Source organism: Diabrotica virgifera, chromosome 6 (genome assembly GCF_917563875.1).
Source record: "Diabrotica virgifera virgifera chromosome 6, PGI_DIABVI_V3a".
Taxonomy (NCBI): domain Eukaryota; kingdom Metazoa; phylum Arthropoda; class Insecta; order Coleoptera; family Chrysomelidae; genus Diabrotica; species Diabrotica virgifera.
The window spans coordinates 225708551-225721106 of NC_065448.1; the positions used below are offsets into that span (position 1 = coordinate 225708551).

Below are 12556 nucleotides of genomic sequence, written 5' to 3' on the forward strand. Positions count from 1 at the left end.
AGCGGCCCGAGAATACTAGCTGCTGTATCTATTTATAAGTGCAACTTATAGATTTATTTTCTCTTCAAGGCTCAGCTTAAAACTTGTCACTCATGGTTAGCACTATGATCAGAATTTAAGTATCAACAGACGTCAATGTCTTGTAAATTAGCTGAAATATTCTTAATAATAAAGAAGTCTATTGGATCAGGGGTCTTGTTTCTATCTGTGGGACAGTAGGTTGGTCTACCAGTTGATAGTGATTCACATCTATGTTCTTTAATAGCTAATAACAGTATTAAGTAAGTAATAAGCTTCTTAGTCTTAGTGGTAGTTATTCTATAGATCCAGTATGTATTCATTGAAGTCTCCTCCAGTAATAAACATTTCCCTAAGCTTTTCAGGAATCCAGTAGGTATATTGCTCTTTGTTAATCTGTCTAATCTGTCACGACACATCAATAGAGATATATTAAGTTTTTTCTTTTCTTTTAAATCTTTTCGTTCAAAGAATAGTTTAGAACTCTTCTACAGCCTGTGTTTACACTTATTTATACATTTGGTTCATGTTTTACTTAATCCTCTAGATAGGTTACATAACTTGATCTGGCTATTTATCAGATGTTCAGTTCAAGTAGGAGTCTGATTTTTAAAAGCATTAAATCAGTTCTAAAATGTGCTTGTTCTTCTCGTTATATTATTTTCATGAAAGTTGTTTCCAAATATATTGTTTGTTTTTCATATAAATATACCTAAAACTGCCTGGTATGCTTCTCTTAGTATCTAGAAGTACTTAGAAACTTCCCCAACAATTTGGCTCTAAAAGAGTCTTTTATAGTCCCACTATAATTGAGAAACTGGCAGGTTACAAGGGTCCAAGTTACAGGTTCCTTACAAAATGGTGCCAGGGCGAACTAATAAATTATTTTTCTGTTTTCCAGATGAAATAGGTTCTGACGACAGCAAATCCATACTAGAAAAGCTGGAAAACATCGACAGCGAGACCGACAACTTCGACATAACCTTCGTCAAGATGGCTGACGCCCGCTACGCCAGAAAATGGGGCGTGACGCACCTGCCCGCCATCGTATACTTCCGCCGCCGTTTCCCAAGCATATACAGGGGCGATCTACATTCCGAAGCCGACGTTCTGGAGTGGCTGCGCAAGAACCGCTTCCGTCAACCCGAGCTGAACCTCTTCATGTACGCCCTTATGGCCATCATAGTGGCCTTCTTGATATACACGGCGTTCTTGCTGCAATGCTTTAAGACGCCTACCACCACCGCAGTGGTGGCACATACGAAGCAAAGTTAACTCGTTCGAATCTGACGTTTCAATTTTTGAATCTGAGTTACTTTTTTGAAAAGTAGGTATGGACATGAGTGCTGCTCAAAGCAGAGTATAAGAACAGTGAAGGAAACGTTATGTTAATACTCTTATATCAGTACTGATGGATATGTACAAATTACTACATTTCAGCTACTCCATTTTAGTTAAACGAAAACCTAAATATAATTAGATATGAGTGGTAATCGTCTCTTGAAAACGTCTTCTTTGATTCAACAGCTTCAACCAAACCTTTAAAAAATCTATAGTATCATCATTCAACAGCTGTAAATGTGAGCTCTTTATTCCTGCTCCTACTTTTATTCTTTTTAATTTTGTTTTTGCTTTGAACTTTTTTAGATACGAAATATTCTTTTGTACATATACTCCAAATGTCACCATTTACTCAATTTGTTGTTGTTATTGTTTTTTGTACAAACAGATTTGTTACCTTTTGGCAGAAATAGCTGATACTCGGCCATCTTTGTATAATTTATTTTCTTTTGTGTATTTAGTAGAGAAGCTAATAGTCTCCATTAAAGATTCTGTAATGCTCTTATAGCTTCAGTTAGATAGTTTCCAGAATAAGTTGGATTTGTTGCTCGATATTTTCTTTCAAACGATTTTGTCCTATCCTGCTATGCCCCACTCCCCCCACACTATGCGCCCTCACCAATACTTTACGAATAATATAATTTACTATTTTTAACATGTATGTTAGTTTATTGATAATTTATTTGGTAAAAAGTTTATCAAAATAAAGTGATGTGGGGCTGAAGAATGTTAAAAACCATCCATCAGTACTGATAAAATTATCACAGAATAAAATCGTTTATTTCGTTATTTTCAAAATCATAATTAATTAGTGGACTTAAGCGTACTTAATTTTTTTTATTTACAATGTTGGTTATTGTCTCCTGAGCGTAAATAAGTACCTAAACCGAAGTGTTTAAGATCTAGAGGTGTATGAATGTGTGGTATCATATTCCAATTAGTATCAAATGAGATGTGAGTTACTTTGCTGCCAATAATTGCCCTGTGTTGATCATTAACCTGATATAAATGAGGCAAAATTAATAGTAGAATAAGAGTACATAAAAAAAGTTCTTAAAGAATGTTTGGTGCTATGGTAGATACTGTAAGTAAAAAAAAAGTCAAAACAGTAGTCTTCACACTGTTTTTCTTCCTATTGGGGAACCTCTGGCCGTCTGTACTAGTCTATATGTTGTCATTCGGCTTATGTGGTTGTTCTGTTCCATTCTACTCGTACTTACTTCTGTTTCTTACTCAGTTCTTAATATTATCCACCTTGCATCTTCGTCGTATATCTGTACTTCTAGCCCTGTTCCATAGGGTCTTACCATCGATATTTCGAAAGCTTTTCATCTTTTCTGTTTCTAGCATTCTTTCTATCCTCTCTGTACGAGGTCGTGTTTCTGTCACTTATGGCATTATTGACTTGATGATTGTTTTGTAAATTCTGCCGTTTATTACTTTCGCAATATTTTTATTTCTCCATATTGTTTCATTCAGGCCACCTGTGGCTCTGTTTGCTTTATTCACTTGATTTTGCACTTCTGTTTCAACTTTCCGTAGCTAGTTAGTTTGATGCCTAGATATGTAAACCCCCTCACTTGTTCTGCTGTCTAACCCTCCAGCTCTAATTAACATCTAAGTAAATTTGCTGCTATAACGAAAGTTCTTCAAGCTTCTTCTAGAGCCAATCCTCCTATGTATGTGGTTGATCGCTTTAGCAATGGGGTTATTATTCTACCAGATCATCCTTTAACCTAGTTTATTGGTAAAATAAATAATAAACCTACATATACGTGATAAGAAAATTCTACATCTAAGAAGTCTTCTATATCGGTACTACCGAGCTATTTTTGCACAAAGGACTTTATATAGACCTTTTAAAGAACGTACCAAACCAGGCTCGTAAGCTCTTCATCCAAGATGCTCTTCTGTCTGAGGCTACATTGGCAAAAGTCTGGGAAATGATACTAATACTCTAACTTTTCGGTTTAAACATATTTTTAGCTCAGTTTTTAAACATTTTCCTTACTTGTTGTAGATAAATGTGATATTGAATATTGTAACTTTTTTTTAGTTAAGTGTTTAGTTATTTCGCTGCCCTTCTTCGTGATGGATTTTCAAATCCTTGACCAATAAATAACGTAATCGTCAACATTACGAAGTGTTCATCGTTTTTAAATATAACTTTATTGTTAACGTGTACATATTGTACGATCATTCCCGGAGAATAATTGAGAGAAGAAGAAATCAATTTTGAAGATGTATGTAGGTAAACACAGGAATGTAAATCTTCTTAATAAATATATAAAGGTTTTAACGATTGTTTTATTTATATTCAAATTACATATTGGGTTGTTTTTTAATATTTAGTTACATACCTATAAGAGAAAAGGTAGAAGAAAAAGAGAAAGGCTGCCATAAAAGTGTGACTAAAAATAAGAGAACAAGGTAGGGGAGGTGGGCCTAAGACGGGATATGTAGGTAAAACGGGAAATGCTATTTTGGACAAAACGGCAACGTCGCTAGTTTAGTTTTCCTACGGCTCAGTGTGACGCATACCGGTTAGCATGATTTGAGTTTCCACTTAGTCCAGAAAGCCACTGCGCATCCGCTAGGAAAAATATTCTAATTCGGATTTTTTGCACAATCTTACTCAAAAAGGGCTCCTTTTAACAAATTTCCATGTTGCCAGGACCAAAAGGTGGTCAAAAATTTTTTAAACGTTTTTTTTTGTTTTTTTCCTAAAATTATTTTTATTGCATGGAAAAAAGTTCTTTTAGGTTTTTTGGATCATTCCAAACAGAAAAGGTCTTTAGTGACTTTTTTCTAAAAATGATAGTTTTGTGAATTAAGCGTGCGCGACACTATTTTCCACCGACAGTATGGTGCAAATGAAAGGAATAAATTCGTTATTTCGAAAATCGGTGACTTTGAGGAAAAATCCCGAAACAGGTCGATTTTTATTTTTAAGTTATGATATTGTGGCATATATGGTATACTAGTGACGTCATCCGTCTGGGCGTGATGACGTAATCGATGATTTTTTTAAATGAGAATAGGGGTCGTGTGGTAGCTCGTTTGAAAGGTTCTTCAATTCCCCATCAAGTAATGTAAACATTTACATAATTTTTTATACAGGGTGTCCTTCTACTTCTTTTTTTGTCAAATAATTTAATTTAATAAAAATTTTTTGGACACCCTGTATAAATAATTATGTAAATGTTTATATTACTGAATAGAGAATTAAAGAACCTTTCAAATGAGCTAGCACACGACCCCTATTCTCATTAAAAAAAATCATCGATTACGTCATCACGTCCAGATGGATGACGTCACTAGTATACCATATATGCCACAATATCATAACTTAAAAATAAAAAGCGAGCTGTTTCGGGATTTTTCCTTAAAGTCGCCGGTTTACGAAATAACGAATTTATTCCTTTCATTTGCACCATACTGTCGGTGGAAAATAGTGTCGTGCACGCTTGATTAGCAATTAAAAAACAAATGAGTTTTAAATATTATATTGCAAAAAACTCTTCGGGATTTCATCAATCGATGTTTAAAGAATATCTACCTACCTTGGCAACATTCAAATTTTCAGCTTTTCACATAGTTTTTGAGGGTTAAAAATGGCCGATTTCGCAATTTTTCAATTTTTAATCGCTTATATGTCAAAAACTATCATTTTTAGAGAAAAGTCACTAAAGACCTTTTCTCTTTGCAATGATCCAAAAAACCTAAAAAAACTTTTTTCCGTGCAAAAAAAATAATTTTAGGAAAAAAACAAAAAAAAAGTTTAAAAAATTTTTGACCACTTTTTGGTCCTGGCAACATGCAAATTTGTTAAAAGGAGTCCTTTTTGAGTAAGATTGTGCAAAGAATCCGAATTAGAATATTTTTCCTAGCGGATGCGCAGTGGCTTTCTGGACTAACTAGACTTGTGTTATGGACGGATTTTACGGGCTGTGATTGGTCGTATTCAAATCAAGGACATTATCTGTTCTCTCTCGTTTGTTGCAGTTTTAAGGTTATACATATTTACATTTTAAATTTGTAAAGTTATAGTTCTTCTACAATAAATATTATAATACATATAAATAAATTTATAAATGTAAAGTTAATATATTTTTCCACCTACCTCTACCGAAAGTATACTTTTCCGGACCTGATTGTAGGGAGCAAAGTTGTACTTTTCCTCCCTAGGGAGGAAAATATTTTTCCTCCCTAGGGAGGAAAAGTAAAAGTGACGTCATGGTATTTCATTTATGAAATGTAACTTATTGACGCCCTGTACAATATCTATTTTCTATTACGTCAGTTTCTATACATTTTAACGTTTATTTATAAAACACTCTGTATTTTGCAGAATGGTAAAAAACAGTAAATTGTTATTTTGATTTAACAATGTTTACATTATTAATTTGACTTATATTTGACAGTTGACAGTTATATTGTACGTACTTGTTAGTTTTAGTTCTAATAAATTTTGTTGGTTAGTTACATAAATAAATTAAGTAAAAATGAAAACATGACTTGTTATTTGAGGAAGGTGGAAAAACCATATGTATAACATGGGAGTAAAGTGCCTTTTCCTCCCTTGAATGATTACTGCCCTCCGCTACGCGTCGGGCAGTAAACTTCATTCTCGGGAGGAAAAGTAGCACTTTCCTCCCTTGTTATACAAATAGCTATTTCAGAATATTTACGTACTTTGTATGCTGTTTTTTATTAAGTACTTATAGTTTTCCCCGATCTACATTCAGCAAGAATTATATAACTAGGGGGTAGTAATGTTACTGTGGCAATGTTATAAGAAAATTAAATACTATAATTTATACTTATAAAAGAGATAATATTATATTTATTTGTGTCTTAAAAATGTATGATTAACTTTCAGACTTATTTGATCTGATGTACTAAATTGGCTCCCAGACTGTAACAAAGTGTATTAACATATAAAAGTTTAAGGGTTGTAAGAACTTCAGAAGGAAATTTTAATACGAGAGTGGCTATTCCCCTGCCTAAACTGCAATACATATTAAATTTTATTAAATGAATTGCCATAAAATAAACAGTCATACTAACTTTTATGATGGAATTAATGGTAGGTATAGAGAGAAAAAACAAATAGAACGTTTTTTAAATTGTTTATTAGTGAGCTGTTCTTTAGATCATACATAAGGTCGATCATAGACTATGCCAGCATCTTATATCCATCTGCTAGCACCCATTTATTAAAGAAAATAAATGTAACGATCAATTGCTGAATTCAATTGATTGTTTGTCTAGGTGCCATGAGATCCACTCCTGTTGAAGCGTTATTTGGAGAAGCCATTGAATTACCACCACAGTTTAGAAGAACCTATCTGAGTGACAAATTCTTAATAAAAATTCTTCTTTCTCGAAACTCCTTATGCCCCTCAGGGGTGTCGGAGGTCTTTTCATCCTCTATCCATCTCTTCCGTTTCTTGCGGTCCTTTGCTAACTCTTTCATTTGTTTATGTGTTTTTTCTGCCCAATTTCTATAATCTGATCGATCCACCTTTTTCTTGGCATCCCTTTCCTTCTTTTACCATACCTTTTTGATTCCATCACCTGCTTTGGTAGTCTTCCCTGGTCCATTCAGTTAATGTGTCCATACCAATTTAATTTCTTTTTTGGATCTTCGTTATTATCGATTGCTGTTTTAGCCTTTGTCTAATATCCTAATTTCTTATTATGTCCAATTTTGTTTTTCCTGCTATTTTTCTCAACTGCTTCATCTCCGCTGCGCTTATTGTACTGTCTATTTTTGCATTGTTTACCCATGTTTCACTTGCATAATATTAAAATTGGTATACCTTTAGTTTTATTTCTTTCTCTATTTCTTCCTTTCCAAATATTGTTTTATTTAGTGCATAGTAGATCTTATTTGCTTTTTTCGCCCTGTATGAGATTTCTTTGTCTACCTTTCCATCCTCTGATATTATTACTCCGAGATATTCAAAGGTGAAGAAAGGTAAAGCGGCTATTCTCACAAGTACCCCTTACAAAGAAGAATTAGAGAAGTCTTTCAAAGAGCAAGAAGGGAAAAATAAAAGAGTGAGCGTTAAAAAAATTAATGCTAATACAAAAATTAAATCTCTTCAAAGCAGTAGCCGAAATAAACAGTCTTCAGAAATAAACATTAAGAATAAAAACAAGTCAATGGAGTTGGATAATATTGAAGTTACAAGAGGGAAAAGGAAGAAGTATATGAAGAAGGAAAGTAGCAGTAGTGAATCCGAAACTGAAGAAGTCAACGTCGCATGTTTATATTGCAGCAACAATTTCTTAGAAGAGAGGCCCGACGAGGGTTGGATAAGGTATAAGGTGCTCTGGTTGCCATAAATGGGCGCATGACGCTTGCGCCGGTGCCGAGGACACATTTGTATGTGATGTGTGCAAATAATGTCTAATAATCTTTTGTTTCAGTTCTTTTTATAAAAATTAACTTTAAGAATATATCATTTGTGAAAAATTCTTATCCCGTTTTACCTCTATGTTATTTCCCGTTTTACCAACACTTATAGGTAAAAAGGGAAACTGTGCATCTGTTTGAATATAAATTTTTTCTGGCTACGTTTTTCAGAATTATTCATAAGTTTGATAACAATGTTTTACATAATTGACTAATAAGAGACAAGCACCATAATTGACTCTTATTTGACTTTATACTTGTGCTTCAGCAAATTTCAAAAGAAAAGTATCCCGTCTTAGGCCCACCTCCCCTATTTATATCAAAAAAGAAGAGCAAATACATGCAGAAACACATATATCATCCAAAGCGATGAAGTGGTAGAAAGCTGGGAAAAAATCAAAGCAAAAACCTTAGACAGAGTTTTTTTTTATTTTATAATGGCTTTGGCTTAGCCAATTAGCCAGACTATTTGTTTTCTTGTATGGTATTACAATAATAATTTTTAATTTAATATCTAAGCCTACTTATAATCTAAATTTACAGGGTGTTATAATATATTAATGGATACATTTTGCAATTTTGTGTGATATGTTTACAATTTTTAATTTTATTATCTAAGCTTATTTAAAATTTAAATTTACAAAACGTTACATATTCGTAAAGACATTTTAACGTCTGCTTATTTTTTTAGAAAAATAATTTCGTTTACATCGACAGGTAAAGGACAATTTTTAATTTTTCATACATTACTTTAATATTTTGTCTGTACTGTCCACACTCCAATATGAGGTGCTGTTTGTAGATCTCCAAGTCTACCACAGGCGCAATATGGGTTATCACTGATACCTATGCTGTGGTTGTATGCTGGGGTTATTGCGTGATTTGATCTCATTCTGTTTATTGTTTTTATAAATAACCTATTCGATTCATATTTAAACCATCTCTCATTGGGAATTAGTGGTTGGCAATTTTTAAAATTTATTCCCGTTGTACTTTGGTTATATACACGTTGCCAATTTTGTTTGCAATGGTTTTTACTGATATTATCTATATCGGTTACTGGTAGAAGTATGTTGTTTATGTTTCGATTGGTTTAAGCTGCAGATTTAGCTAATTTGTCGACTTCTTCATTTCCTAATATTCCAGAATGTCCTCTAACCCAACAAATAATAATTGAGCTGCCCGAGGAAGTAATATCATAATATAGACTCTTAATTTCTATCTCAATGTGGTTTAGATTTTTTGTCGATTGAATAGAAGTGAGTTTGTCCACTGCTTCTACAATCTGTAAAAATAATATAACTGTCCATACTAACAGAGGCTATATATTTTAACGCAAGTATTAAAGCTGATAATTCGGCAGTATATATTGAAGCTTCGTTAGGCAATCGGCATGATTCTTTATATTCAGAATTCCAGTGATAAATGGCACATCCGGTTTTATTTTGAATTTTGGAGCCGTTTGTAAATAGTATATTGTGCAACAAGTGCAGAAAGGTACTAATTTCTCACGAGTTTGAAAAGTTGCGGTACGAGCGCAAGCGAGTGCCGCAATTCAAACGAGTGAGAAATTACCTTTCTGCACGTGTTTCACACTATACTTTTTCTACAAGTACAGTTTTTCCTAAAAATAAAAATCACAATTTCCAAACGACGATTAATTATAATAGGTACCTATGTGATAAATTTTAAACTGTATTTAATTAATACCTACTAATCAATTTAAATTCCTTATACCTGTTTAAACTACTTTATTTAATGGGTTATAAGTCAAACAATCATAGTATTGAGTAAACTTATATATTTTTATAAAACTTACTAAACATCTTACATACAATAAATCATACAAGTGACAACCATGTTGACTGGCTTGAAGTTAGCCATGTCATGTCTAGCACGCAGCCCCTTGCTACGCTGTTACACAGCTATATATATTAAACACCTTCCCCCTAAGATCGATATCTATAAGGGGTCTTTATATTACGACCAACTCTCGTCTTATAACTGTTAGAAGTCTCAATATTTGGGTTGACTTGTTGGGATGACTCAATGTAGGTACTGATTTTACATTTGGGCTTGGGCAACTAATGGTTTTATTAACACTATCATTTACGTTAATGTGAGTGGTATCTTTATGAACACTTTGTGACTGAATATCAGGGTACAACTCGGGTTCTAAAATGAGTTCTTTTTCAAGTGTTGTGGTGTATGAATGTTTCATTTGGTGTGAATTCCGTCTAATAATTTTATTGTTATCTTCTTTTTTCACCCAATATGATCTAGGTTCATTGGCCTTTTCTAACACAATTGCTTTACGCCAATAATTATCTTTTGAACTTCTTATTACTACCCTATCTCCCTTTCTAAACTCTACTGGTTTTCTTCGTGCTGTCTTATCATAACGTACTTGTAATTTCTCTTTTTCTTTGCATAAATTCTTATATACTTGTTTCTGGATTGTAGGTTCTAATTTATTAGCTGTAGTTGGTAATTGTCCTCTCAGGATCCTGCTCTGTAAAATTTGAGCTGGAGATGCATCAAGATTTATTATGCAGGTATTATTATATTCCATCACCAAATCTCTAAAATCAACATTTTCCTCATTACTCTTTCTTAAAATTTGTTTGCTTATATTGACTGCTTTTTCTGCAAGTCCATTACTCTGGTGGTAATGTGGAGTGCATGTCATAATTGTAATGTCTTTTTCTCTATAATAATTTTTACATTTTACCGAAGTAAATGGTAGATTATCTGCAATTAAAATTTCTGGATATCCAAATCTACTAAAAGTATCTTGAAATGAGTTGATTACTGAACTGGAGGTTTTATCTTTTAATATTGAAATGTCCAACCAATGCGAAAAATAGTCTACAATTACTAAATATGCTTTTGAACCATACTCTAAAATGTCTGTACCAACTTTATTGAATCTTAGTCTGGGAATGTCATGAGGCATCATTGGTTCTTTAAAATTATTTGGTCTGTATTTCTCACATATCCTGCATTTTTTTATATAGTTTGTCACATCATCATTAAGTCCTGGCCAATAATATATACTCCTGGCTTTGTTTATAGTTTTACTGACTCCTATATGGCCTTTGTGAAGCAATTTTATCATGTCAAGCCTAAGTTTTTTCGGAATAATTATTTTGTCATCAATAAATGCGATGCCAGCTTCAAAATACAGTGAATCTCTTATACCATAGTACTTTTTACACACTTGAGGAACATTTTTTTCTTTTGGCCACCCATTATAATAAAAATCAAAAATTACTGCTAATGCCTCATCCTGGCTAGTAGCTAGTCTTAACTCAGATTGCTTTTCCTGGCTCATAGGTAAATGTTTACTCACTGAGTGGACCATTTCAAACATTTCTGGGTCATGTGTCTCTATCTTTAAACTGGACCTAGATAGCATATCAGCAAAATGTATGTCTTTCCCAGGAACAAAATATACATTTAATCTGTACTTGAGAAGTTTAAGCCTTAAACGTTGGAGTCTAACTGATCCAATTTTGGAAATTGGCTTCTTCATAATGGAGATTATAGGTTTGTGATCTGATTGAACGTCAACATCAAAATTATAAATAAAATTGTGAAATTTTTGAGTAGCATAATAAATTGCCAATAGTTCCTTCTCAGTCTGACTATAATTTATTTCACTATCATTCATATTTCGTGATGCACAAGCTACTAATTTTAAAATAGAATCATATTTCTGGAACATACAAACACCTAAACCATTTTTAGATGCATCACATTGTAAAATAATTTTTTGATTAGGATCATAAGGGACTAACGCTGGTGATTTACAAATTATGTTCTTTAAATTATCAAAACATTTTTGATGTGACGGGAGCCACACCCATTCTACATTATTTTTAAGTAATTGACAAAGAGGTTGAATATGTTCAGCCATGTTCGGAATGTACCGTCTAACGTAATTAAATGCGCCCAAAATTCTTTGTAATTCTACTTTACTATTTGGTTTTTCAAGTTTACAAAGTGATTCCACTCTGTCAGGATCTATTTGCATCCCTTTATGTGAAAAAACTTGACCCATAAATCTGACCTCTTCTTGACAATATTGAAATTTGTCCCCATTAAACTTTGCTCCTACTTCTTTAGCCCTTTCTAACACTTTTTTAACAGTTGTATCATGTTCTTCTTTTGTTGTTCCCATAACAATCATATCATCATGACAAATCAATAAATTCTCTATACCTTTAAATTTATCTTCTACTACTTCTTGAAACAGATCTTGGGAATTTGATAATCCATATGGCAATACTTTATATCTGAAAATTCCATAAGAAGTTGCAAAACAGCATTTCCATGATGATGTCTCGTCAAGTTCTAAATGATGATACCCTTCAGAGAGATCAAATACAGAAAATATCTTTTTACCTATCATTTGTGCACAAACATCTTCCAATTTATGTACTACTCTTGGTTTGCGGACTATTTGTTTGTTTAGATCTAATGGGTCTAAGCATAAACGTAACTTACCATTTTGCTTTTCCACAATAACAATGCGGTTTATGCTTGCCCTGGGGTCAATTTCGTTAACTTTGACAATTGCCCCTCTTTTTGTCAACCTATCTAATTCATTTTTTAAATTATCTCTAATTGCGACAGGTACATTTACAGGTGGGTAACTTACTGGCTCAAAATTGTCTACTGTAGTGATCCTATGTTTACCACAAAATTTACCATGACCTCTAAAAACTTCAGGGTTAAGGTTTATAAATTTATCCCTTTCTGCTAATTCTA

At 33.0% G+C, this 12556-nt stretch overlaps 1 protein-coding gene across 5 annotated transcripts in view; it reads left to right on the forward strand.

Moving 5' to 3' along the window:
* LOC126887293 (uncharacterized) overlaps positions 1-3658 on the forward strand; it is a 138704-nt gene extending 135046 nt beyond the window's left edge. For all 5 annotated transcript variants that reach the window (XM_050654702.1, XM_050654703.1, XM_050654705.1 and 2 more), the window contains one exon: positions 920-3658. In XM_050654702.1, the coding sequence (XP_050510659.1) occupies positions 920-1293 (374 nt within the window). In that variant the 3' untranslated portion in view covers positions 1294-3658. The remainder of the gene's footprint in view (positions 1-919) is intronic.
* Positions 3659-12556: the final 8898 nt, after the last annotated feature.